A 27,879-nucleotide genomic window follows, 5' to 3' on the forward strand; every position below is an offset into this window, starting at 1 on the left:
AGCTGTCCATATAGCTCCCCCTCTGGCTCCGCCCCCCAGTCATTCTCCTTGCCCCTCTGAACAAGTAGCATCTCCACGAGGATGGTGAGGAGTTTGTGGTGTTAGTTGTAGTTTTTTATTCTTCTATCAAGAGTTTGTTATTTTAAAATAGTGCTGGCTTGTACTATTTACTCTACAACAGAAAAGTGATGAAGATTTCTGTTTAAGAGGGCTATGATTTTAGCACAAGTAACTAAAATCCATTACTGTTACCACGCAGGACTGTTGAAACCAGAGAACTTCAGTTGGGGGTAACAGTTTGCAGACTCATCTGCTTCAGGTATGACTAGTCTCCTTCTAACAACACAGGCTAATGCTAGATGACAGTCATTTTTCCCCTCAGGGAAAACGGTAAGCCATTTTTCTTTCACCTCAGCAAAAAAGATAACAGGCTTCCCCTTTTTGATTTTTATGCTGGTAGACACTGTCAGGGGCCAAATCGATTGTTTTTTTATTACAATATGATGGCAATTGAAATGTTTTATAAGCTCATATACACTTGGGGACATTTTTTATTGATCTGGCTTGCTTTAGACACCTAAATCTAGTCAGGAAGGCCCCTTCACTCTAGTGTACTGAGGGAGGAGGCCTCATTTTGGCACTTCAGTTAATTTCAAGGCAGTGCATGCAGTTCCATGTGAGAGGGTCCTGTGGCTCAGAAAGTGACTCCAGAAGGCTTATTTCTGTGGATGATTGACCCCTAAGAAAGGTAAAAGCTGCAGCAATGCTGTAAGCAGGGATTGTGGTGTATAAAAACGGTTAAATCCAACAATTAGCTCCGGTTTGCTTGTTTTAAGAGCTAGAGTCTCCATATTTGCTGTGCAATACTTTCTAAGCATTAAGACACTGGGGTCCAAATTTCAAAAAGGGATGAACAATCAGTCGCTGACGATGCTTTATCTATTTTACCCTCACATCAATCGGAATTGGCTGTGAGGGAAGGGCTGTCTGAGGGTGAAATTTCAGACTCAGGAAAAATTTCTCAACAGGCAGAACCTGATATAGTAGCATTTAAGTTTAAGCTAGAACATCTCCGCGCTTTGCTAAAGGAGGTATTAGCTACTCTGGATGACTGTGATTCTATGGTAGTACCAGAGAAGTTGTGCAAATTGGACAAATTTTTAGAGGTCCCAGTGCACGACGACGCTTTTCCAATACCCAAAAGGGTAGCGAACATAGTGGAAAAGGAGTGGGAGAAGCCAGGTGTACCCTTTGCCCCACCTCCTATATTTAAGAAAATGTTTCCCATAGTAGACCCTAGAAGGAACGCATGGCAGACGGTCCCGAAGGTTGAGGGAGCTGTTTCAACACTAGCGAAGCGCACCACTATTCCTATAGAGGACAGCTGCGCTTTCAAAGATCCTATGGATAAAAAATTGGAAGGATTGCTTAAAAAGATTTTTGTTCAGCAAGGGTTCATCCTTCAACCAGCTACGTGTGTTATTACTGTCACTTCAGCGGCGTTCTTTTGGTTCGAGGAACTAGAAAGGTCGCTCCAGAAAGAGACTTCCTATGAAGAAGTCATGGACAGAATTCACGCATTAAAATTAGCTAATTCCTTTATATTGGATGCCGCCTTTCAAATAACGAAATTGGCGGCGAAAAACTCAGGTTTTGCTATAGTAGCGCGGAGGGTGCTTTGGCTGAAATCCTGGTCGGCAGATGTGTCGTCCAAGACTAAGTTACTTAATATTCCTTTCAAGGGTAAGACCTTTTTTGGGCCGGAATTGAAGGAAATTATTTCAGACATCACTGGGGGTAAGGGCCATGCCCTCCCACAGGATAAGCCTTTTAAGGCTAAGAACAAGTCTAATTTTCGTTCCTTTCGCAATTTCAGGAACGGAACGGCTAATAACTCCACTGCCGCTAGACAAGAAGGTAACGCGGCCCAGCCCAAACCCACTTGGAAGCCCATGCAAGTATGGAACAAGGGTAAACAGACCAAGAAACCTGCTGCTGCTACCAAGACAGCATGAAGGGGTAGCCCCGATCCGGGACCGGATCTGGTAGGGAGCAGACTATCTCTCTTCGCTCAGGCTTGGGCAAGAGATGTTCCGGATCCCTAGGCACTAGAGATAGTCTCCAAGGGATACCTGCTAGAGTTCAAGGGACTTCCTCCAAGGGGAAGGTTCCACCTGTCTCGCTTATCTTCAGACCAGATAAAGAAACAGGCATTCTTACATTGTGTAAGAGACCTATCAAAGATGGGAGTGATAAACCCAGTCCCCTCCGGGGAACAAGGTCTAGGTTTTTACTCAAACCTGTTTGTGGTTCCCAAAAAAGAGGGAACTTTCAGGCCAATTCTGGATTTAAAGATATTAAACAAGTTCCTCAGTGTTCCATCCTTCAAAATGGAAACCATTCGGACAATCTTGCCGACAATCCAGCAGGGTCAATATTTGACTACCGTGGATCTAAAGGATGCGTATCTGCATATTCCAATCCACAAAACTCATCATCAGTTCCTGAGGTTCGCCTTTCTGGACAAACATTACCAGTTCGTGGCTCTTCCATTCGGTTTAGCCACCGCTCCCAGAATTTTCACAAAGGTGCTAGGGTCCCTTCTAGCGGTCCTAAGGCCGAGGGGCATCGCTGTAGCACCTTATCTAGACGACATCCTAATCCAAGCGTTGTCTCTTTCCAAAGCAAAGGCCCACACAGACATTGTGTTGGCTTTTCTCAGATCTCACGGGTGGAAGGTGAACATAGAAAAGAGTTCACTGTCACCGTCCACAAGGGTTCCTTTTCTGGGAACAATAATAGATTCTGTGGAAATGAAGATCTTCCTGACAGAAGTCAGAAAGCTAAAGCTTCTAAACGTTTGTCGAGTTCTTCATTCTATTCCTCAACCCTCCATAGCTCAGTGCATGGAAGTAATAGGACTAATAGTCGCAGCAATGGACGTGGTTCCTTTTGCTCTAATTCATCTAAGACCATTACAGCTGTGCATGCTCAATCAGTGGAATGGGGACTATACAGACTTGTCTCCCCAAATTCAAGTAGACCAGGTAACCAGGGACTCACTTCTCTGGTGGTTGACCCAGGATCACCTGTCTCAGGGAATGAGTTTCCGCAGACCGGAGTGGGTCATCGTCACGACCGACGCCAGCCTCTTGGGGTGGGGCGCGGTCTGGGACTCCCTGAAAGCTCAGGGCCTATGGTCTCGGGAAGAGTCGCTTCTCCCGATAAACATTTTGGAACTAAGAGCAATATTCTATGCGCTCCTGGCTTGGCCTCAGCTAGCGGAAGCCAGGTTCATAAGATTTCAGTCGGACAACATAACGACTGTTGCGTACATCAATCATCAGGGGGGAACAAAGAGTTCCCTAGCGATGAAGGAAGTAACCAAGATTATCCAATGGGCAGAGAATCACTCCTGCCATCTATCTGCTATTCACATCTCAGGAGTAGACAACTGGGAGGCGGACTATTTGAGTCGTCAGACTTTCCATCCGGGGGAGTGGGAACTGCACCCGGAGGTCTTTGCTCAGTTAACCCAATTATGGGGCATTCCAGACATGGATCTAATGGCGTCCCGTCAGAACTTCAAGATTCCTTGCTACGGGTCCAGATCCAGGGATCCCAAGGCGACTCTAGTGGATGCATTAGTGGCGCCTTGGTCGTTCAACCTAGCGTATGTGTTTCCACCGTTTCCTCTCCTTCCCAGGCTCATAGCCAGGATCAAACAGGAGAAGGCCTCAGTGATTCTGATAGCTCCTGCGTGGCCACGCAGGACTTGGTATGCAGACCTGGTGAATATGTCATCGGCTCCACCATGGAAGCTACCTTTGAGACAGGATCTTCTAGTACAAGGTCCATTCGAACATCCAAATCTAGTTTCTCTGCAGCTGACTGCTTGGAAATTGAACGCTTGATTTTATCCAAGCGTGGGTTTTCGAATTCTGTGATAGATACTCTGGTCCAAGCCAGAAAACCTGTGACTAGAAAGATTTACCATAAAATATGGAAAAAATATATCTGCTGGTGTGAATCCAAGGGATTCTCCTGGAGTAAGATTAAAATTCCAAAGATTCTCTCCTTTCTCCAAGAAGGTTTGGATAAAGGGTTGTCAGCTAGTTCTCTAAAAGGACAGATTTCTGCTTTATCTGTCTTGTTACACAAACGACTGGCAGCTGTGCCAGATGTACAAGCTTTTGTTCAGGCTTTGGTTAGAATCAAGCCTGTTTACAGACCCATGACTCCTCCTTGGAGTCTAAATTTAGTTCTTTCAGTTCTTCAAGGGGTTCCGTTTGAACCTTTACATTCCATAGATATTAAGTTATTATCTTGGAAAGTTCTGTTTTTGGTTGCTATTTCTTCTGCTAGAAGAGTTTCTGAATTATCTGCTTTGCAATGTAATCCACCCTATCTGGTTTTCCATTCAGATAAGGTTGTTTTGCGTACTAAGCCTGGTTTTCTTCCAAAAGTTGTTTCCAACAAGAATATTAACCAGGAAATAGTTGTTCCTTCTCTGTGTCCGAATCCAGTTTCAAAGAAGGAACGTTTATTACACAATTTAGATGTTGTTCATGCTTTAAAGTTCTACTTAGAAGCAACAAAAGATTTTAGACAAACCTCATCTTTGTTTGTCGTTTACTCTGGTAAGAGGAGAGGTCAAAAAGCTACTGCTACCTCTCTCTCTTTCTGGCTGAAAAGCATTATCCGATTGGCTTATGAGACTGCCGGACGGCAACCTCCTGACCGAATCACAGCTCACTCTACTAGGGCTGTGGCTTCCACTTGGGCCTACAAGAACGAGGCTTCTGTTGATCAGATATGTAAGGCAGCGACTTGGTCCTCTCTGCACACTTTTGCCAAATTCTACAAATTTGATACTTATGCTTCTTCGGAGGCTATTTTTAGGAGAAGGGTTTTGCAAGCCGTGGTGCCTTCCATTTAGGTAACCTGATTTGCTCCCTCCCTTCATCCGTGTCCTAAAGCTTTGGTATTGGTTCCCACAAGTAATGGATGACGCCGTGGACCGGACACACCAATGTTGGAGAAAACAGAATTTATGCTTACCTGATAAATTACTTTCTCCAACGGTGTGTCCGGTCCACGGCCCGCCCTGGTTTCCTAATCAGGTTGAAAAAATTTTTCTTTATACACTACAGTCACCACGGCACCCTATAGTTTCTCCTTTTTCTCCTAACCGTCGGTCGAATGACTGGGGGGCGGGGCCAGAGGGGGAGCTATATGGACAGCTCTTGCTGTGTGCTCTCCTTGCCTTTCCCTGTGGGGGAGAATATTTCCCACAAGTAATGGATGACGCCGTGGACCGGACACACCGTTGGAGAAATTAATTTATCAGGTAAGCATAAATTCTGTTTTCAAACACTGCAACCATATAGTGACAACGGTTCTCACGATTGAACAAAGTTTTGTATTTAGAAAAAACAATTTTCAAATGTAATTTTAAAAGGAATGTTTATATTCCTAAAGAAAACACAACTTGCCTAAAGAAAACACAACTTGCCTAAAGAAAACACAACTTGACACATTTTAATGCAGTTAAATCATATAACAATGATACAAATAACCCTGATGTGCAAAAGTCAACGGAATTTACTATTATCATAATTAAGACACTTTGTAAATTAAGGAGAATAAACTTCCTAAACAGCTTGTATTTTTGGGGCTTTAGACAAAAGACGTGTTTTCTATTCACTGCAGGCATCTGTTGAACTTCCCATGCAATATAACTTTGCTATGAACGTTTATGCTAAAATGAAGGGGAAAACTGGACTCAAAGTTACTGTGAGAGCAACTGACCCCAGGGTGAAGCAGTTTTACAAGCTGGCGCATGAGCTGTCTGATGAAATACATATTCAGGTAAAATTAGAGATGTAATATTTTCTCTTTGCCGCATTCTGCTCTTTTTGGAGCTACATTTTTTCTTGTGAAAGTTAAACACACTAAGATCTGTATTTGCACAAATCTTACGGCTAGATTATGAGTTTTGCGGTAAGCTGAAAAAGCAGCGTTAACAGGTCCTAGCGCTGCTTTTTCACTACCGCTGGTGTTACGAGTCTTGCAAGTTTAGGGGCCCCGCACACTTTTTTGGCCTTACCGCAAACCGACTTACGTAAAGTTCGTAAAGTCTTTTTTTTATGGGACTTCCATAGCGCCGGTATTACGAGTTTGTCCTGGGAGGCCAAAAAGTGAGCGGCACACCCTCTACCTCCAAGATTCCTAACGCATTTTAAAGTCAGTAGTTATGAGTTTTACACTACAACGCTGTAGCATAAAACTCATAACTAAAGTGCTAAAATGTACACTAACACCCATAAACTACCTATTAACCCCTAAACCGAGGCCCTCCCGCATCGCAAACACTATAATAAAATTTTTAACCCCTAATCTGCTGCTCCGGACATCGCCGTCACTAGAATAAACATAACCCCTAAACTGCCGTACTCCCGCCTCGCAAACACTAGTTAAATAATATTAACCCCTAATCTGCCGCCCCTAACATCGCCACAACCTTCATTTTATTTATTAACCCCTAATCTGATGCCCCCAACATCGCTGCCACCTACCTACATTTATTAACCCCTAATCTGCTGTCCCCAAGTTCGCCACCACTATTCTAAATGTATTAACCCTTTAAACCTAAGTCTAACCCTAACACCCCCTAACTTAAATATAATTTAAATAAATCTGAATAAAATTACATCTTATTAAATGCAACTGAAACCCGAACACACTAACCCCTGTCGCAAGCTGCCCAGGCTGTTGCTGGGGATCATTTCTTTCATGTAATTGGCAAGAGTCCATGAGCTAGTGACGTATGGGATATACAATCCTACCAGGAGGGGCAAAGTTTCCCAAACCTCAGAATGCCTATAAATACACCCCCACCACACCCACAATTCAGTTTTACAAACTTTGCCTAATATGGAGGTGGTGAAGTAAGTTTGTGCTAGATTTCTATGTTGATATGCGCTTCTCAGCTTTTTTGAAGCCCGGTTCCTCTCAGAGTGCAGTGAATGACAGAGGGATGTGAAGGGAGTATTACCTATTGAATACAATGGTCATCCTAACGGGGATCTATTTCATAGGTTCTCTGTTATCGGTCGTAGAGATTCATCTCCTACCTCCCTTTTCAGATCGACAATATACTCTTATATACCATTACCTCTGCTGATTCTTGTTTCAGTACTGGTTTGGCTATCTACTTTATGTAGATGAGTGTCTTTTGGTAAGTATATTTCCTTTATTTAAGACACTCTCAGCTATGGTTTGGCACTTTATATTTAAAGTTCTAAATATATGTTTGTACTTCTATTTGCCATGATTCAGGTTTATCAGTATATTTCCTTTTTGCAGACTGTCAGTTTCATATTTGGGAAATGCATATTAAAAAAAAAAAAATTCTTACCTGAAGTTTTCAAATTGTCTCTCTTTTCTAAATTGCGGACTGTTAGGCTCGCGGAGCACAAAATGCTATAATTTATTGCTTCATTCTTGGCGCAAAACTTTTTTGGCGCGAGAATTACGTTTGTTGACATAATTTCGTCATTTCCGGCGTCTTAGTTGGCGCTGAGTTTTTTCACGTGGTTGCGTCATCTATGACGCTCGTGTTTGTTGCAGATGTTTTTGGCGCCAAACTTTTGACATTATTTAAGACTTCATTTCTTTTTGCTTCTGGTTTCCAGAGGCTTATTTTGTTTTGCATTTCATTCCCATTCCTGAAACTGTCATATAAGGAAATTGATATTTTGCTTTATATGTTGTTTTTTCTCTTACATTTGCAAGATATCTCAAAACTGTTCCTGTATCAGAAAACACTGTTGGATTCCTGCTGACTTATATCAGTCCTACCAAAGCTAAGTTAATTTATTTTAATGTTATGAATTTTTATCTTTAGCTATGGTTTGTAATAAGTTATCATGATAAACTTTTAGATGCAGAGAAAATGTCCATCAGTATTAATGCATTGTCTATTGCTAATTCTTTTAACATCTAATGTACAAGATATACCTGGGAATTTATAAGAATATTTTTCTGATTCTATTCAGAAGGCTTTGTCTGCCATCCCGCCTTCTAATAAAATGTAAAGGTCTTTTTTAAACTTCTCATTTAGTTGATGAATTTTCAAATGACCGACAACATACTGAATTATCCTTCTCTGATGAGGATTTATCTGATTCAGAATATCCTTCATCAGATATTGACACTAGCAAATCTACTTTTTTATTTTTAAATGGAGTACATTCGTTCTTTGTTGAAAAAGTGTTGATTATATTGGATATTGAGGAGACTAGTCCTCTTGATTTTAAGGCTAGCTAACATTTAAATTCTGTTTATTAACCTCCTGTGGTTACTTCAGAGGTTTTTTTTTCAGTTTCTGATACTAGGGAATGGAATAGGCCTGGTACTTCTTTTATTCCTTCTTTAAGGTTTTAAAAATTGTATCCTTTGCCAGCAGTTAGTTTGGGGTTTTGGGAAAAGATCCCCAAAGTTAATGGGGCTATCTCTACTCTTGCTAAAAATACTACTATTCCTATGGAAAATAGTATTTATTTTAAAGATCCTTCAGATGGGAAACTTGTTTCTTTTCTAAGGAAAATTAATTTATTTTCAGGTCCTTTTCTTAGGCCTGCAATTTCTTTGGCTGATGTTGCAGCTGTTTCATCTTTTTTGGTTGGAAACTTTAGCGCAACAAGTATCGGATTATGATTTGTTTAGCATTTTTATCTTGATTCAACATGCTAATAATTTCTTTTGTGATGCCATTTTTTTATATTGTCAAAATTGAGGTTAAATCTATGTCTTTAGCTATTTTAGCTAGAAGAACTTTGTGGCTTAAATCTTGGAATGCTGATTTGATTTCTAAATCCAGATTTCTTTTTTCTTTCCTTCCAAGGTAATAAATTATTTGGTTCACAGTTGGATTCAATACTTTCAACTGTTACTGTGGGGAAGGGAGTTTTTTTGCCTGAAGATTAAGTTCTAAGGGTAAATCTTAAGCTTATATCCGTTTTTGTTCTTAATAAGGCAGAAACCTAATTCTTCCCCAAGTAATATGTTTCTAATTGGAAGCTTTCTAATTCTAATGAATTCAAGCCATTTAAGAGATCAAAGCCAGCCCCCAAATTCGCATGAAGGTGCGGCCCTTATTCCAGCTTAGCTGGTAGGGGGCAGGTTAAGATTTTTCTAAAGTTGTTTGGTCCAAACTCCTTAGATTGGGGTACAGAATAGGATTTAGAGTAAGACCGCCCGTGAGAAGTCTTTTTCTCTCTCACATATTCCAGCAATCCCAGTAAAGGCTCAGACTTTCCTGAAGTGTGTTTCAGACCTGGCGTTATCTGGGGTATTCATACCAGTTCCGTTTCAGGAACGGGGTCTGGGGTTTTATTCAGAAATATTCATTTTCCCAAAGAAAGAAAATCTTTTGAATTGTCATGTAAGAGTACCATCTTTCAGAATGGTGATTATAAGGTCTTTTCTGCCTTTTGTTCAGCAAGGGCATTATCTGCCCACAATAGACTTACAGGATGCATATCTTCATATTCTGTTTCATTCAGATTATTTTCATTTTCTGAGATTCTCTTTTTTAGACAAGCATTACCAATTTGTTGCTCTTCCTTTCTGGCCTAGCGACAGCTCTATGAATCTTTTCAAAGGTTCTTGGTGTTTCCTTATTTGGACGATATCTTGGTACTTGCTCAGTCTTTTCGTTCTGCAGAATCTCATACGATTCAACTTCTGTTGTTTCTTCAAAGACATGGTTGGAGGATCATTTTACCAAAAAAGTTCCTTGATTCCTCAGACAAGGGTCACCTTTTTTAGGTTTCCAGATAGATTGTGTAAATGTCTCTGTCTCTAACAGACAAGAGACAATTTATATTGGGTTCAGCTTGTCGGAACCTTCAGTCTCTTTTATTTTCTTCAGTATCTATATGCATGGAAGTTTTAGGTCTCATGACTGCAGCATCGGACTCGATTCCCTTTGCTCGTTTTCATATGAGACCTCTTCAGTTTTCAATGCTGAATTAATGGTGCAAGGATTACTATGATATCACATTTAATATCCTTGAATCCCAATATTCAACTATCTCTGACTTGGTGGTTAGATCACCATCGTATAGTTCTACGGGTCTCTTTGGTTCATCCAGCCTGGACCGTGATCACAACAGATGCAAGTCTTTTAGGTTGGGAAGCTGTCTGGGGATCTCTGACAGCACAAGGGGTTTGGAAATCTCAAGAGGCGAGATTACCAATCAATATTTTGGAACTCCGTGCGATTCTCAGAGCTCTTCAGTTTTGGCTTCTATTGATGAGAGAGACGTTTATTGGTTTTCAGACAGACAATGTCACAACTGTAGCGTATGTCAATCATCAGGGTGGGACTCACAGTCCTCAGGCTATGAAATAAGTATCTCGGATACTTGTTTGGGCAGAATCCAGCTCCTGTCTAATTTCTGCGGTCCATATCCCAGGTATAGATAATTGGGAAGCGGATTATCTCAGTCGTCAAGCTTTACATCCGGGAGAGTGGTTTCTTCACCCAGATGTGTTTTTTCAAATTGTTCAGATGTGTGGGGGCTTCCAGAAATAGATCTGATGGCATCTCATCTAAACAAGAAACTTCCCAGGTACCTATCCAGGTCCAGTTATCCTCAGGCGGAAGCAGTGGATGCATTGACACTTCCTTGGAGTTATCAACCTGCCTATATTTTTCCGCCTCTAGTTCTTCTTCCAAGAGTGATTTTCAAAATCAGCATGGAGCAATCGTTTGTGCTGCTGGTGGCTCCAGCATGGCCGCACAGGTTTTGGTATGTGGATCTTGTTCGGATGTCCAGTTGCCAACCTTGGCCACTTCCATTAAGGCCAGACCTTATATCTCAAGGTTCATTTTTCCATCAGGATCTCAAATCATTAAATTTGATGGTATGGAAATTGAACGCTTAGTGCTTAGTCATAGAGGTTTCTCTGACTCAGTGATTAATACTATGTTGCAGGCTCGTAAATCTGTGTCTAGAAAGATTTATTATTTAGTTTGAAAGGCTTACATCTCATGGTGCTCTTCTCATAAATTCTCTTGGCATTCTTTTAGAATTCCTAGAATTTTACAGTTTCTTCAGGATGGTTTAGATAAGGGTTTGTCTGCAAGTTCTTTGGAAGGACAAATCTCTTCTCTTTCTGTTCTGTTCCTCAGAAAAATTGCTAAACTTCCTGATATTCATTGTTTTGTACAGGCTTTGAATCGTATCAAGCCTGTCTTTAAATCAATTTCTCCTCCTTGGAGTCTTAATTTGGTTTTGAAGGCTTTACAGGCTCCTCTGTTTGAGCCTATGCATTCTCTGGACATTAAATTACTTTTCTTTCATGTAATTAGCAAGAGTCCATGAGCTAGTGACGTATGGGATATACATTCCTACCAGGAGGGGCAAAGTTTCCCAAACCTTAAAATGCCTATAAATTACACCCCTCACCACACCCACAATTCAGTTTTACAAACTTTGCCTCCCGTGGAGGTGGTGAAGTAAGTTTGTGCTTAAGATTCTTCGTTGATATGCGCTTCGCAACAGGTTGAAGCCCAGTTTTCCTCTCAAAGTGCAGCGAATGTCAGAGAGACGTGAAGAGAGTATTGCCTATTTGAATACAATGGTCTACCTCTAGGGGATCTATTTCATAGGTTCTCTGTTATCGGTCGTAGAGATTTCTTCTCCTACCTCCCTTTTCAGATCGACGATATACTCTTATATACCATTACCTCTACTGATTCTCGTTTCAGTACTGGTTTGGCTATCAAATGTCCTGGGGTAAGTAAGTCTTATTTTTTGTGACACTCTACGCTATGGTTGGGCACTTTATATGTAAAGTTCTAAATATATGTCTATAAACTTATATTTGCCTTGATTCAGGATAATCAGTATTCCTTTTTAAATACAGACTGTCAGTTTCATTATTGGGATAATGCATTTAATTATTTTTTCTTACCTTGAAAAATTTCATTTGACCATTTTTTCCTGCATGCTGTTAGGCTCGCGGGGGCAGAAAATGTTTCTTTTTATTACGTCATTTTTGGCGCAAACTTTTTTGGCGCTAAAATTTTTTGTCATTTCCGGTGACGTAATTAACGCCGGAAGTTGTATTCTGTTACGCATGTGTATTCAGACATTTTTTTGCGCCAAAAAAAATGTGGGCGTCTTTTTTACTCACAATATTTAAACATTTCTTTTTCTTTGCTTCTGGTTCTAGAAGCTTATTTTTTGCATTCTTTCCCATTCCTGAAACTGTCATTTAAGGAATTTGATAATTTTGCTTTATATGTTGTTTTTTCTATTACATATTGCAAGATGTCTCACCCTGACCCTGGATCTAAATCCACTAATGGACAGGCGCTGCCTGATGCTGGTTCTACCAAAGTTAAGTGCATATGTTGTAAACTTGTGGTAACTGTTCCTCCAGCTGTAGTTTGTGAAAGCTGTCATGATAAACTTTCCAATGCAGATTGTGTTTCCATTAGTAATAATACTTTACCTGTTGTTGTTCCTTCAACATCTATTGTTCAGGATGTTCCTGTTAATGTTAAAGAATTTGTTTCTAATTCTATTAGGAAGGCTCTGTCTGTTATTCCTCCTTCCAGTAAACGTAAAAGGTCTTTCAAAACTTCTCACATTTCAGATGAATTTTTAGGTGACCGCCATCAGTCTGACTTATCTGTTTCTGATGAGGTTTTTTCCGGTTCAGAAGATTCTACTACAGATATTGATACTGATAAATCTTCATATTTATTTAAGATGGAGTTTATTCATTCATTACTTAAAGAAGTTTTGATTGCTTTAGATATGGAGGAGTCTAGTCCTCTTGATACTAAAACTGCTAAACGTTTAAATTCGGTTTATAAACCTCATGTGTTAATTCCGGAAGTTTTTCCAGTTCCTGATGCTATCTCAGATGTGATTGCTAGGGAATGGGATTGTCCGGGTACTTCATTTACTCCTTCTCCAAGGTTTAAGAAATTGTACCCAGTGCCATCTGATAGATTGGAGTTTTGGGATAAAATCCCTAAAGTCGATGGGGCTATCTCTACTCTTGCCAAACGTACTGCTATTCCTACGGCAGATAGCACTTCGTTTAAAGATCCTTTAGATAGGAAAATTTAATCTTTTTTAAGAAAAGCTTATTTATGTTCAGGTAATCTACTAAGACCTGCTATCTCTTTGGCTGATGTTGCAGCAGCTTCAACTTTCTGGTTGGAGGCTTTAGCGCAACAAGTGACAGATCATAATACATATAGCATTGTTAAACTTCTTCAACACGCTAATAACTTTGTCTGTGATGCCATTTTTGATATCATTAGAGTTGATGTCCGGTATATGTCTTTAGCTATTTTAGCTAGACAAGCTTTATGGCTTAAATCCTGTAATGTAGATATGACTTCTAAGTCAACTTTGCTCTCTCTCTCTCTTTCCAAGGTAATAAGTTGTTTGGTTCTCAGTTGGATTCTATAATTTCAACTGTTACTGGAGGGAAGGGTACCTTTTTGCCTCAGGGCAAAAAATCTAAAGGTAATTACAGGGCTGCTAATCGTTTTCGTTCCTTTCGTCAGAATAAGGAGCAGAAGCCCGATCCTTCCCGTAAAGGAACAGTTTCCGGTTGGAAACTAATCCAGTCTGGAATATATCCAAGCCTTCTAGAAAGTCAAAACCAGCTCCTAAATCCGCATGAAGGTGCGGCCCTCATTCCAGCGCAGCTGGTAGGGGGCAGGTTACGATTTTTCAAAGAGGTTTGGATCAATTCAGTTCACAATCTTTGGATTCAGAACATTGTTTCGCAAGGGTACAGAATAGGTTTCAAAGTGAGACCGCCTGTGAGAAGATTCTTTCTCTCACGCATTCCAGTCAATCCAGTGAAGGCTCAGGCGTTTCTGAAATGTGTTTCAGACCTAGAGTTAGCTGGGTTAATTATACCAGTCCCAGTTCTGGAACAAGGTCTGGGGTTTTATTCAAATCTATTCATCGTACCAAAGAAAGAGAATTCTTTCAGACCAGTTCTGGACCTAAACATATTGAATCGTTATGTAAGGATACCAACATTAAAAATGGTGACTATAAGAACTATTCTGCCTTTTGTTCAGCAAGGGCATTATATGTCTACAATAGACTTACAGGATGCATACCTGCATATTCCAATTCATCCAGATCACTATCAGTTTCTGAGATTCTCTTTTCTAGACAAGCATTACCAGTTTATTGCTCTTCCATTTGGTCTAGCAACAGCACCAAGGATCTTTTTGAAGGTTCTCGGTGCCCTTCTCTCTGTAATCAGAGAACAGGGTATTGTGGTATTTCCTTATTTGGACGATATCTTGGTACTTGCTCAGTCTTCACATTCTGCAGAATCTCATACGAATCAACTTGTGTTGTTTCTTCAAAGTCATGGTTGGAGGATCAATTTGCCAAAGAGTTCCTTGATTCCTCAGACAAGGGTAACCTTTTTAGGTTTCCAAATAGATTCAGTGTCCATGACTTTGTCTCTGACAGAAAAGAGACGTCTGAAATTGGTTTCAGCCTGTCGAAACCTTCAGTCTCAATCGTTCCCTTCAGTAGCATTATGCATGGAGATTTTCAGTCTCATGACTGCTGCATCGGACGCAATCCCTTTTGCTCGTTTTCACACGAGACCACTCCAGCTTTGTATGCTGAACCAGTGGTGCAGGGATTATACAAGGATATCACAAATAATATCCTTAAATCCCAATGTTCGATCATCTCTAACTTGGTGGATGGATCACCATTGTTTAATTCAAGGGGCCTCTTTTGTTCGTCCAACCTGGACTGTGATCTCAACAGATGCGAGTCTATCAGGTTGGGGAGCTGTATGGGGATCTCTGACAGCGCAAGGGGTTTGGGAATCTCAGGAGGCGAGATTACCAATCAACATTTTGGAACTCCGTGCGATTTTTAGAGCTCTTCAATTTTGGCCTCTTCTGAAGAGAGAATTGTTTATTTGTTTTCAAACAGACAATGTCACGACCGTGGCATATGTCAATCATCAAGGTGGGACTCACAGTCCTCAAGCTATGAAAGAAGTATCTCGGATACTTGTATGGGCGGAATCCAGCTCCTGTCTAATTTCTGCGGTTCACATCCCAGGTGTAGACAATTGGGAAGCGGATTATCTCAGTCGCCAGACGTTACATCCGGGCGAATGGTCTCTTCATCCAGATGTTTTTCTTCAGATTGTTCGAATCTGGGGTCTTCCAGAAATAGATCTGATGGCCTCTCATCTGAACAAGAAACTTCCCAGGTATCTGTCCAGATCCCGGGATCCTCAGGCGGAAGCAGTGGATGCGTTGTCAATTCCTTGGAATTATCATCCTGCTTATATCTTTCCGCCTCTAGTTCTTCTTCCGAAAGTAATCTCCAAAATTCTAATGGAGCGCTCACTTGTACTGCTGGTGGCTCCAGCATGGCCTCACAGGTTTTGGTTTGCGGATCTCGTTCGGATGGCCAGTTGCCAACCTTGGATACTTCCGTTAAGGCCAGACCTTCTATCTCAAGGCCCTTTTTTCCATCAGGATCTCAAATCATTAAATTTGAAGGTATGGAGATTGAACGCTTGATACTTAGTCATAGAGGTTTCTCTGACTCAGTGATTAATACTATGTTACAGGCTCGTAAATCTGTATCTAGGAAAATTTATTATCGAGTTTGGAAGACTTACATCTCTTGGTGTTCTTCTCATAAATTCTCCTGGCATTCTTTCAGAATTCCTAGAATTTTACAATTTCTTCAGGATGGTTTGGATAAAGGTTTGTCTGCAAGTTCTTTGAAAGGACAAATATCTGCTCTTTCTGTTCCTTTTCACAGAAAGATTGCTAATCTTCCTGATATTCATTGTTTTGTACAGGCTTTGGTCCGTATCAAACCCGTCATTAAGCCAATCTCTCCTCCTTGGAGTCTTAATTTGGTTTTGTCAGCTTTACAGGCTCATCCGTTTGAGCCTATGCATTCTCTGGACATTAAATTACTTTCTTGGAAAGTACTGTTCCTTTTGGCTATCTCTTCTGCTAGAAGAGTTTCTGAGTTATCTGCTCTTTCTTGTGAATCTCCTTTTCTGATTTTTCATCAGGATAAGGCGGTGTTGCGGACTTCATTTCAATTTTTACCTAAGGTTGTGAATTCTAACAACATTAGTTGAGAAATTGTTGTCCCTTCATTATGTCCTAATCCTAAGAATTCTAAGGAGAGATCGTTACATTCTTTGGATGTAGTTAGAGCTTTGAAATATTATGTTGAAGCTACTAAAAATTTTAGAAAGACTTCTAGTCTGTTTGTTATCTTTTCTGGTTCCAGGAAAGGTCAAAAGGCTTCTGCCATTTCTTTGGCGTCTTGGTTAAAGTCTTTGATTCATCATGCTTATGTAGAGTCGGGTAAGTCCCCGCCTCAAAGAATTATGGCTTATTCTACTAGGTCAGTTTCTACTTCCTGGGCCTTCAGGAATGAAGCTTCTGTTGATCAGATTTGCAAAGCAGCAACTTGGTCTTCTTTGCATACTTTTACTAAATTCTACCATTTTGATGTGTTTTCTTCTTCTGAAGCAGTTTTTGGTAGAAAAGTACTTCAGGCAGCTGTTTCTGTTTGATTCGTCTGCTTATAATTTCAGTTTTTTTCATTATAAAGATTAAAACTTTTGTTTTGGGTTGTGGATTATTTTTTTCAGCGGAATTGGCTGTCTTTATTTTATCCCTCCCTCTCTAGTGACTCTTCCACATCTTGGGTATCTGCTATCCCATACGTCACTAGCTCATGGACTCTTGCTAATTACATGAAAGAAAACATAATTTATGTAAGAACTTACCTGATAAATTCATTTCTTTCATATTAGCAAGAGTCCATGAGGCCCACCCTTTTTTGTGGTGGTTATGATTTTTTTGTATAAAGCACAATTATTCCAATTCCTTATTTTTTTGATGCTTTCGCTCCTTTATCACCCCACTTCTTGGCTATTCGTTAAACTGAATTGTGGGTGTGGTGAGGGGTGTATTTATAGGCATTTTAAGGTTTGGGAAACTTTGCCCCTCCTGGTAGGAATGTATATCCCATATGTCACTAGCTCATGGACTCTTGCTAATATGAAAGAAATGAATTTATCAGGTAAGTTCTTACATAAATTATGTTTCTTGGAAAGTGTTGTTCCTTTTGGCCATTTTTTCTGCTAGAAGAGTTTCTGATTTATATGCTCTTTCTTGTGAGTCTCCTTTTCTGATTTTTCATCAGGATAAGGCGGTTTTGCGGACTTTGTTTAAATTTTTACCTAGAGTTGTGAACTCCAACAACATTAGTTGTCCCTTCTTTGTGTCCTAATACTAAGAATTCTCTGGAGAGATCCTTACATTCTTTGGATGTGGTAAGAGCTTCGAAATATTATGTTGAAGCTACTAAAGATTTCAGGAAGACTTATAGTCTATTTGTTATCTTTTCTGGTTCTAGGAAAGGTCAGAAGGCTTCTGCCATTTCTTTGACATCTTGGTTAAAGCTTTTGATTCATCATGCTTATTTTGAGTTGGGTAAATCCCTGCCTCAGAGGATTACGGCTCATTCTACTAGGTCAGTTTCCACTTCCTGGGCTTTTAAGAATGAAGCTTCTGTTGATCAGATTTGCAAAGCAGCAACTTGGTCTTCTTTGCATACTTTTAATTAATTATATCATTTTGATGTTTTCTCTTCTTCAGAAGCAGTTTTTGGTAGAAAAGTACTTCAGGCAGCTGTTTCAGTTTGATTCTTCTGCTTATAATTTTTTTCATTATAAGATTAAAACTTTTGATTTGGGTTATGGATTAATTTTTCAGCGGAGTTGGCTGTCTTTATTTTTATCCCTTCCTCTCTAGTGACTCTTGCGTGGAGTTCCACATCTTGGGTATTTGCTATCCCATACGTCACTAGCACATGGACTCTTGCCAATTACATGAAAGAAAACATAATTTATGTAAGAATTTACCTGATAAATTAATTTCTTTCATATTGGTAAGAGTCCATGAGACCCACCCTTTTTATGGTGGTTATAATTTTTTGTATAAAGCACAATTATTCCAATTCCTTGTTGATGCTTTTTGCTCCTTTCCTATCACCCCACTTCTTGGCTATTCGTTAAACTGAATTGTGGGTGTGGTGGGGGGTGTATTTATAGGCATTTTGAGGTTTGGGAAACTTTGCCCCTCCTGGTAGGATTGTATATCCCATACGTCACTAGCTCATGGACTCTTGCCAATATGAAAGAAATGAATTTATCAGGTAAATTCTTTAACTTTTGCTTTATCCTGTCCTTCTGTTGTCAGCTGTCTTCCCAGAAATACTGGAGTGTTAGAGGGTGATGGTGGATAGAGGTAGGTGGGCGTTTGATTAGGTAAGACCCCTGGCCCAGCAGTTCATCTCACTTATTTGCCCTATTAAAGACAATAGTGCAAACTTTGATTCAATTATGATTAAATTATGACTTACTAATGTTCTCCCCCGTGGACTCAAGTTTAATTGCTAAGGTTATGGCTTGTGAACTCTCACCAATTTATGAAAAAAATAAATGTGGTGCAAAATAACATAATCGTGTAACATTGGTATTTTACAGGTGTTATCAACTCACATTTATAGATGGCTCTATCGATATAGTGAAAGGAAGCAGGCTAATTTTCACAGCATGCTGAAAGCGCCAACTACTGCAATCTCATCTCCTCTAGTGGGCACTCGCCAAATAGTTTTAAAATCAATAAAAAAAAGCAGTTTACATGCCATGGCCCAAATGTATGAATACCAAACAGGGAACCTCTCTTCATGTTTAGGAGCAGCGAGTGATGCAGCATTCACTGCTTGAATTTATGATTGCACCATCCAAGATGAATTAGTCTGGGATGTCCAGGTTAGGAAGCCACAGTCTTAAAAGGGTATGAACTTGTTCCACAGCTTGGTTAATATTCCCTATATGTGGAGTTGGCCTGCAAAAATTAAGTGATAACAAATACCATAGTATCACAGAAGAAAAAATGTGAAATAAATGTGATAAAAAAGCAAAATAGAAGTGATAAAATTGTGACACAAATAAAGAAATAAAGCATAAGCGTGTGTATAAAGTTCATATAAGGATATATGGATTCTTCCTGAGAATCTTCAATCTTCTGATCTTTCTTGTTTTATCCTCATATAAAATAAAAAATATGCCACATAGCGTAACTCTGTAACCTTATTTCAGTGCAGAATATGTGTGTACAAATGATTACTCACATGGGATGGAGCTATAACCAAGCTCAGGTGAATGCGCACACCCACTTTATACTGTTGGGTAAACAGTTGCTTGTACAGGATATTTGAATAAAAGGATTTATTAAAATACAAATATAAAAAGCGTCACAAGAACTGCTGGAACACCATATACAACAGGATCGGCAATACAAATGTAGTTATTGCTCAAAGTGAGCTGAACACAATACCAGAGACAGTGGTGAGGAATGCAGAAACTTAATCACAAAACCTCCCGCTTGAATGTCCAGTATATGTTGCTCTCCCTTTCGGTGTGCAGATACTTGAGTGGACGCCAAGGAAAGATATATCCGACGAACGTTTCGCTAATGAGCTTTATCAAGTGACTGTTATTGTATTTTATAACACTCATGATGTATCTTGAGCAGTGATGGTGAACCTTGGCACTCCAGATGTTTCAGAACTACGTCTCCCATGATGTCTAGGCACTCTGAAGTCCAGTCTACACCAGTTGTTATATTAGTAAAAGACAAATACTAGTCTATTACACCTAGATTATGTTTCAACTAATGTGTTTTATAATACAGGCACATATTATAATACAAACATACCCACATGTAAAACAGTTTAAATATAATCTCTGAATGTATGAAATAGGTTGTTTCTAAATTTGAAATTTTAATACATTTGAAGGTAACTGCACTGCAAAATTGGTGTCCCCTTAATGTGCTCCCAATGACTTGTTATACCAGCTGAAGAGTATAAAATGTATAAAAATTGTTCCCTTTTATATTTATTTGTGTAAATGAAATAGCTGCATTTTCTCTGTGAACCAACAACCAATAAAAATAGGCTACACTTATCACACAAATGCTTCCCTTTTCTTATTAATGTCTCTATACAATAATTAAAAAGAACAATTGAAAATTAACATTTTAGAAGAAAAACAAACCAGCTATTTGTAAACAATTTGATACACTCTAGCAGGTATGGATACAAGCAAAATACAGAAGTGTTAGATGAAATAAACACAGTGTTGATAAAACAAACAACATTTCTGTAACAAAATAACCAAGAACTGATACTCTCCTTTTAGGTTAGACCGCAGCCTTCTTACAGTCTCTCCTCTCTCCTCTAACAATTGGCAGAAGGATAATAGATGACGCTGGTCTGTTGAATAATTTTTCTCTTGAAATGTATGTAGAAGCCAATGAATATGGGTGCAGTATACTCACTCCATGGGTTATAGTTGTTCAGCTCCAATGGAATATGTCCCCAGGTAATGAGAATCCACAGAATTGTGGTGTAGGATTTCAGCTTTCAAAGGTATCCACATGTGGACTGCGAATAAATGGAGACTCAAATGACCAAAATAGCCAATAAACAAAGAAAAAAATGTAGTAACTTACTCCATATAAAGAAGAATCCAGCTTAGCACAGCAAAGAAGGGTATTCACAATCTTCCAACTTTGGTAAAAAGGTTTTTTATTAGCTAATTGAGCTAATAAAGCTAATAATCGTTGAGCTAATAAAATACCTTTTTACCAAAGTTGGAAGATTGTGAATACCCTTCTTTGCTGTGCTAAGCCGGATTCTCCTTTATATGGAGTAAGTTACTACATTTTTTTCTTTGTTTATTGGCTATTTTGGTCATTTGAGTCTCCATTTATTCGCAGTCCACCTGTGGATACCTTTGAAAGCTGAAATCCTACACCACAATTCTGTGGATTCTCATTACCTGGGGACATATTCCATTGGAGCTGAACAACTATAACCCATGGAGTGAGTATACTGCACCCATATTCATTGGCTTCTACATACATTTCAAGCCCTTTTTTCTCTTCATTTATTAGAGAAAAATTATTCAACACTCTAGCAGGTAAAATGGACCATTAAGAACAAACTAAAGATGAGAACATTTTAGGGTAAACTGTTTCTTTAAACTGCCATGGTGATTGATTGTTATGTTATTTTTTTTTTTTTTATAAGGTGTTCGACAGACTTCAATTAACAAATCCAGATGTGAAAGCTGAACAAATATTAATGTCGCCCAATTCATTTTTAAAACTTCAAACAAGCAGGTAATGTATTGTAACATATTGTAACAATGTATGTAACATTTCAAGACATTTCTGCTTTAAAAGGATTCCAGTTTTTTTTTTTTCCATGTATCAATTCTAAATTTCCATAAAGTCGTTTTCCATAGGGACAGAGAGAGTATCGTATGTCAGTGTATTAGAAAAGCTATGCTGAATAATAAGAACAGTTGCATGAATAATTTACATTAAAAATCTGGTAACCTATGGTGTAGATTAAAGTGCCCTAAAGTGTATTTTTTTCCCTTTTATTAGATGGTGAGAGCCCACGAATCATTACATGTGGGAATATTTCCCTCCTGACCGTTAGGAGTAGGCAAGAGACACCTCCTGAGTTTTAAATTCTTCCCACTTTCCATGATGCTCTGTCTTTTTCTTTTGCCTCCTTGATGGGGAGCGAGGTGAAAGTTAAGTGCAAGATCTATTTCTCAGTGAGAAATGTTGCAGGTGAAATGTGGACTTTTCCAACAATCCCCAAGTCTACTGTTAGCTGCTCCTTGTGTATCCACAACCCTCTCCAGGTGAAATGTGCACTTCTCCATCAATCCCTGCATTTTAGATGCTGTTACTGATTTAGATCCTAGGCATGTTTGCAATGCCTAGGATGGGCTTGTTTACTGGAAGCAAGTTGCTGAGTTATGCCCAGTGGATGAAGGAACTGAGAGGTGGGTACCTGCACCTTTATAGACCACTGGCTATTTGTACACCATACACCTTATACTAGCAGTTCAAGGCACTTTAAAAAAAAAAAATAGAAACTTATGGCTAGATTACGAGTCTTACGTTAGCCTTAAAACGCCCGCTGGTTTTATGAGTTTTGCAGGTACAGGTGTACCGCTCACTTTTTCGGACATACTTGAAAATACCGCAAATCCACTTACGTCAATTGCGTATCCTATTTTTTCAATGGGACTTGCATAGCGCCGGTATTACGAGTCTTCCAAAAAGTGAGCGGTACACCCTCTCCTGTCAAGACTCGTACCGCATTTTAAAGTCAGTAGTTAAGAGTTTTATGGTCTAACGCTGTAGCATAAAACTCTTAACTAAAGTGGTAAAAAGTACACTAACACCCATAAACTACCTATTAACCCCTAAACCGAGGCCCCCCCCCCACATCGCAAACACTAAAATAAAATTTTTAACCCCTAATCTGCTGAACCCGACATCGCCGCCACTATAATAAATATATTAACCCCTAAACCGCCGCACTCCCGCCTCGCAAACACTAGTTACATTTTATTAACCCCTAATCTGCCGTCCCTAACATCGCCGACACCTACCTACATTTATTAACCCCTAATCTGCCGCCCCCAACGTCGCCGCCACCACTATATTAAAGTTATTAACCCCTAAATCTAACCCTAACCCTAACACCCCCTAACTTAAATATAATTTAAATAAATCTAAATAAAATAACTACAATTAACTAAATAATTCCTATTTAAAACTAAATACTTATCTATAAAATAAACCCTAAGCTAGCTACAATATAACTAATAGTTACATTGTAGCTATCTTAGGGTTTATTTTTATTTTACAGGCAACTTTGTATTTATTTTAACTAGGTAGAATAGTTATTAAATAATTATTAACTATTTAATAGCTACCTAGTTAAAATACAAATAGCCCTTAAAAGGGCCTTTTGCGGGGCATTGCCCCAAAGTAATCAGCTCTGTAAAAAAGTACAATACCACCCCCAACATTAAAACCCACCACCCACACACCCAACCCTACTCTAAAACCCACCCAATCCCCCCTTAATAAAACCTAACACTAACCCCTTGAAGATCACCTTACCTTGAGAAGTCTTCACCCAACCGAGCCGAAGTCCTCAACGAAGCCGGGCGAAGTGGTCCTCCAGATGGGCAGAATTCTTCATCCAAGCCGGGAAGAAGAGGTCCTCCAGACAGGCAGAAGTCTTCATCCAGACGGCATCTTCTATCTTCATCCATCCGGCGTGGAGCGGGTCCATCTTCAAGACATCCGACGCGGAGCATCCTCTTCTTTCTTCATCCGACTACTGAATGAAGAAATAAAATCCTAACTAAAAAACCTAAGCTCCCAATTGCCCTGAAAATGGCATTTGGATGGGCATGCATTGCCCTTAAAAGGGCATTTAGCTCTATTGCGGCCCAAAGCCCTAACCTAAAAATAAAACCCACCCAATACACCCTTAAAAAATCCTAACACTAACCCCCGAAGATCCACTAAACGGGAGAAGTCTTCATCCAAGTGGCAAGATGTCCTCAACGAACCCGGCAGAAGTGGTCCTCCAGACAGGCAGAAGTGGTCCTCCAGACGGGCAGAAGTCTTCACCCAGATGGCATCTTCTATCTTCATCCTTTTGACGTGGAGCGGCTCCATCTTCAAGACATCCGGCGCCGAGCATCCTCTTCAATCGACGTCGTCTTGCTGAATTGAAGGTTCCTTTAAATGACGTCATCCAAGATTGCTTCCCTTAGATTCCGATTGGCTGATAGAATTCTATCAGCCAATCGGAATTAAGGTTGGAAAAATCCTATTGGCTGATGCAATCACCCAATAGGATTGAACTTCAATCCTATTGGCTGATCCAATCAGCCAATAGAATTGAGCTTACATTCTATTGGCTAATTGGAACAGCCAATAGAATGCGAGCTTAATCCCATTGGCTGATTGGATCAGTCAATAGGATTGAAGTTCAATCCTATTGGCTGATTTCATCAGCCAATAGGATTTTTTCAACCCTAATTCCGATTGGCTGATAGAATTCTATCAGCCAATCGGAATCTAAGGGACGCCATCTTGGATGACGTCATTTAAAGGAACCTTCATTCAGCAAGAAGACGTCGATTGAAGAGGATGCTCCACGCCGGATGTCTTGAAGATGGAGCCGCTCCGTGTCGGAAGGATGAAGATAGAAGATGCCGTCTGGGTGAAGACTTCTGCCCGTCTGGAGGACCACTTCTGGATGAAGACTTCTCCCGGTAAGTGGATCTTCGGGGGTTAGTGTTAGGATTTTTTAAGGGTGTATTGGGTGGTTTTTATTTTTAGGTTAGGGCTTTGGGCCATAATAGAGCTAAATGCCCTTTTAAGGGCAATGCCCATCCAAATGGCCTTTTCAGGGCAATGGGGAGCTTAGGTTTTTTTAGTTAGGGTTTTATTTGGGGGGGTTGGTTGTGTGGATGGTGGGTTTTACTGTTGGGGGGGGGTTGTTTGTAATTTTTTTTTTACAGGTAAAAGAGCTGATTTCTTTGGGGCAATGTCCCGCAAAAGGCCCTTTTAAGGGCTATTGGTAGTTTAGTTTAGGCTAGGTTTTTTTTTTATTTTGGCTGGGCTTTTTTATTTTGATAGGGCTATTAGATTAGGTGTAATTAGTTTAAAGATCTTGTAATTTGTTTTTTATTTTCTGTAATTTAGTGTTTGTTTGTTTTAGTAATTTAGCTAATTGTTTTGAATTTAGTTAATTATAATTAATTTAGGGAATTTATTTAATTGTAGGGTTAGGTTAGGTGTTAGTGTAACTTAGGTTAGGTTTTATTTTACAGGTATTTATTTTAGCTAGGTAGTTATTAAATAGTTAATAACTATTTAGTAACTATTCTACCTAGTTAAAATAAATACAAACTTGCCTGTAAAATAAAAATAAACCCTAAGCTAGATACAATGTAACTATTAGTTATATTGTAGCTAGTTTAGGGTTTATTTTACAGGTAAGTATTTAGTTTTAAATAGGAATTATTTAGTTAATGATAGTAATTTTTATTTATATTTATTTTAATTATATTTAAGTTAGGGGGTGTTAGGGTTAGACTTAGGTTTAGGGGTTAATAAATATAATATAGTGGCGGCAGATTAGGGGTTAATAATTGTAGGTAGGTGGCGGCAATGTTAGGGACGGCAGATTAGGGATTAATAATATTTAACTAGTGTTTGTGATGCGGGAGTACAGCGGTTTAGGGGTTAATATGTTTATTATAGTGGCGGCGACGTTGGGGGCGGCAAATTAGGGGTTAATAACATTATGTAGGTGTCGGCGATGTTGTGGGCATCAGATTTGGGGTTAATAAGTGTAAGATTAGGGGGTATTTGCATTTATATACAAATAAATTGTATTGCATCTATCTATTTGTCATCAGCAGTAATAATAAATGACATGTTTTAATTACAAATACTCAGACAAAACACCATCAAATCACCACTACAATAAAATAAGCAGTCTAATAATATACACATTTTTGTGTTTAGCTAATTGCAAATCAAGCATCATTCAATAAAAAAATAAAACTGTGCCTCCTAAAGAATATAGTTTAGATGTGTGCCTTAAAGGGACAGTCTACTCCAGAATTGTTATTGTTTAAAAAGATAGATAATCCCTTTATTACCCATTCCCCAGTTTTCATAACCAACACAGTTATATTAAAGGGATACTCAAGTCAAAATTCAATTTTTATGATTCAGATAGAGCATGACATTTTAAACTTTCCAATTTACTTCCATTAATAAAATGTGCACATTTTTTTTTATATTTACACTTTTTGAGTCACCAGCTCCTACTGAGCATGTGCAAGAATTCATAGAATATACTGTACGTATATGCATTTGTGATTGGCTGATGGCTGTCACATGATGCAATGGGAGTGGAAATAGACATAACTGAATTTTTTTTAAATAAAATCTACTACTCATTTGAAGTTCAGACTAAGTGCTATTGCATTGACTTGTTATCATGCATTTGTTAATTATGCAAATCGACTGTATTTACTGGTCCTTTAATATACTTTTTACCTTTGTGATTACCTTGTATCTAAGCATCTGCAGACTGCCCTCTTATTTTAGTTGCATTTAAGTCAATCAGTCCTGACTCCTAGGTAACCCCACGTGCATGAGCACAATGTTATCTATAGCACACATGAACTAACACCCTCTAGCTGTGAAACACTGTCAAAATGCCCTGAGATAAGAGGCAGCCTTAAAGGGCTTAGAAATTAGAATATGAGCGTACCTAGGTTTAGCTTTTACCGAAGAATATCTAGAGAACAAAGCAGATTTGATGATAAAAGTAAATTGGAAAGCTGTTTAAAATTGCATGCCCTATCTCAATCATGAAACTTTAATTTTGACTAGACTGTCTCTTTAAGTGCTAAATAAAACTGTACTACACCCTAAGCATATGTGTCACAAAGCTTGCAACAGGAGTGTCCATTGATTCCATACTTTTATCTTCTTAATGCAATTTTTACTTTCTTTATTTGTACCTTACATTTTTTGTTTTATTTTCAGAGATAGTGTAGCAGATATAAGTTACCGTATACTGAGTGGTCCAAGCAAGTTTCAAGTTGCACAAGTTGATGAGAACGGATTGGTTTCTTCAGGGTCACTAACTGGTGTATCACACTTGGAAGTAAACTCGCAAGAGCCTTTTGGAATCAATCAAACTATTACAGTATTGGTCAAGGTATTTCAAATATATGCCTTATAAAAGTATTAATATTCTAATTGACATTATTACAATTAATATTGTTATTTATATGAACACTGTTTATTGATATGATATATGTTTTAAGATGTCCTCTTTATTAGTACATAACAACTTAAAATATGTTTACATAGTAAAACACTTTCACATCATAGAAGTAAAACGATATGAGCAAGAACAATCAACAGAATTTTCTTCATAAATGGAAGGAGTCCACAGCTGCATTTATTACTTTGGAAATTCAGAACCTGGCCACCAGGAGCAGGCAAAGACACAGCAGCCAAAGGCTTAAATACCCCTCCCACTTCCCTCATCCCCCAGTCATTCTTTGCCTTTCGTCCAAGGAGGTTAGCAGAGAAGTGTCAGAAGTTTTCAATAGTCTCTTATGGAGGGTAGTACTCTTCGACATGGGACTGGAGTTTTAAGTAATCCTGTCAGTCTCTCAGTGAGAGCATGGGTGAAAGTTAGAGTTCGGAGATACAGGGAGAGTCTTTCTGTGAAACCATCCCGACTCATATTAACAGCTCCACAAGCAATCAGCGTTGATGAGTTTTGCTGCCTGCTTTCTTCTCTCAAGTCCAATGCTACTATCTGTCACACTTGAAGGGATGTGTTCCTGTTCCACGGTCGTAGATTCCGGTAAGATCGTTTCATTTTACTTTCGTCATGATTGTATTGTAATACAAATGTTTTCCCGAGAGGCTACCACCTTTCGGGACTAACTATATCTCAGGGTCTCAGTGAGGCTCCTTTTGTATCTTGGAATCAAGGGTTAATATCTCCTGAGGGGGGTTATTGAACAGGTTTTTTTTTTTTTAATCATGTTTGTTATGTGATTAGACCTGCTATTTATGTGAAGTGTTACTTAGGCTCATGGCTTGTGGAACATAACAGCCTTTGAAAGTGACGCGGCCTTTATGGACGGGCACGCTTTTTCTGGACTGTACGGTTCACCTGGTGACCGGGCATGGTTACGTTTTGGCTTTCCATTTCCGCATTCCTAACCGCGTGGCAACGGAAACATTTTTGGTCCGCTGGGTGCCGTTTACATTTTCTTATTTGGTCTGTTTTTTGTATT

At 39.2% G+C, this 27,879-nt stretch overlaps 1 protein-coding gene across 1 annotated transcript in view; it reads left to right on the plus strand.

Moving 5' to 3' along the window:
• NUP210 (nucleoporin 210) overlaps nt 1-27,879 on the plus strand; it is a 1,597,588-nt gene that overhangs the window by 1,056,447 nt on the left and 513,262 nt on the right. The window contains 3 exon segments of the mRNA XM_053721041.1: nt 5,713-5,871; nt 21,237-21,328; nt 26,606-26,780. Of these exon segments, the coding sequence (XP_053577016.1) occupies nt 5,713-5,871; nt 21,237-21,328; nt 26,606-26,780 (426 nt within the window).

Source organism: Bombina bombina, chromosome 7, assembly GCF_027579735.1.
Source record: "Bombina bombina isolate aBomBom1 chromosome 7, aBomBom1.pri, whole genome shotgun sequence".
NCBI lineage: Eukaryota > Metazoa > Chordata > Amphibia > Anura > Bombinatoridae > Bombina > Bombina bombina.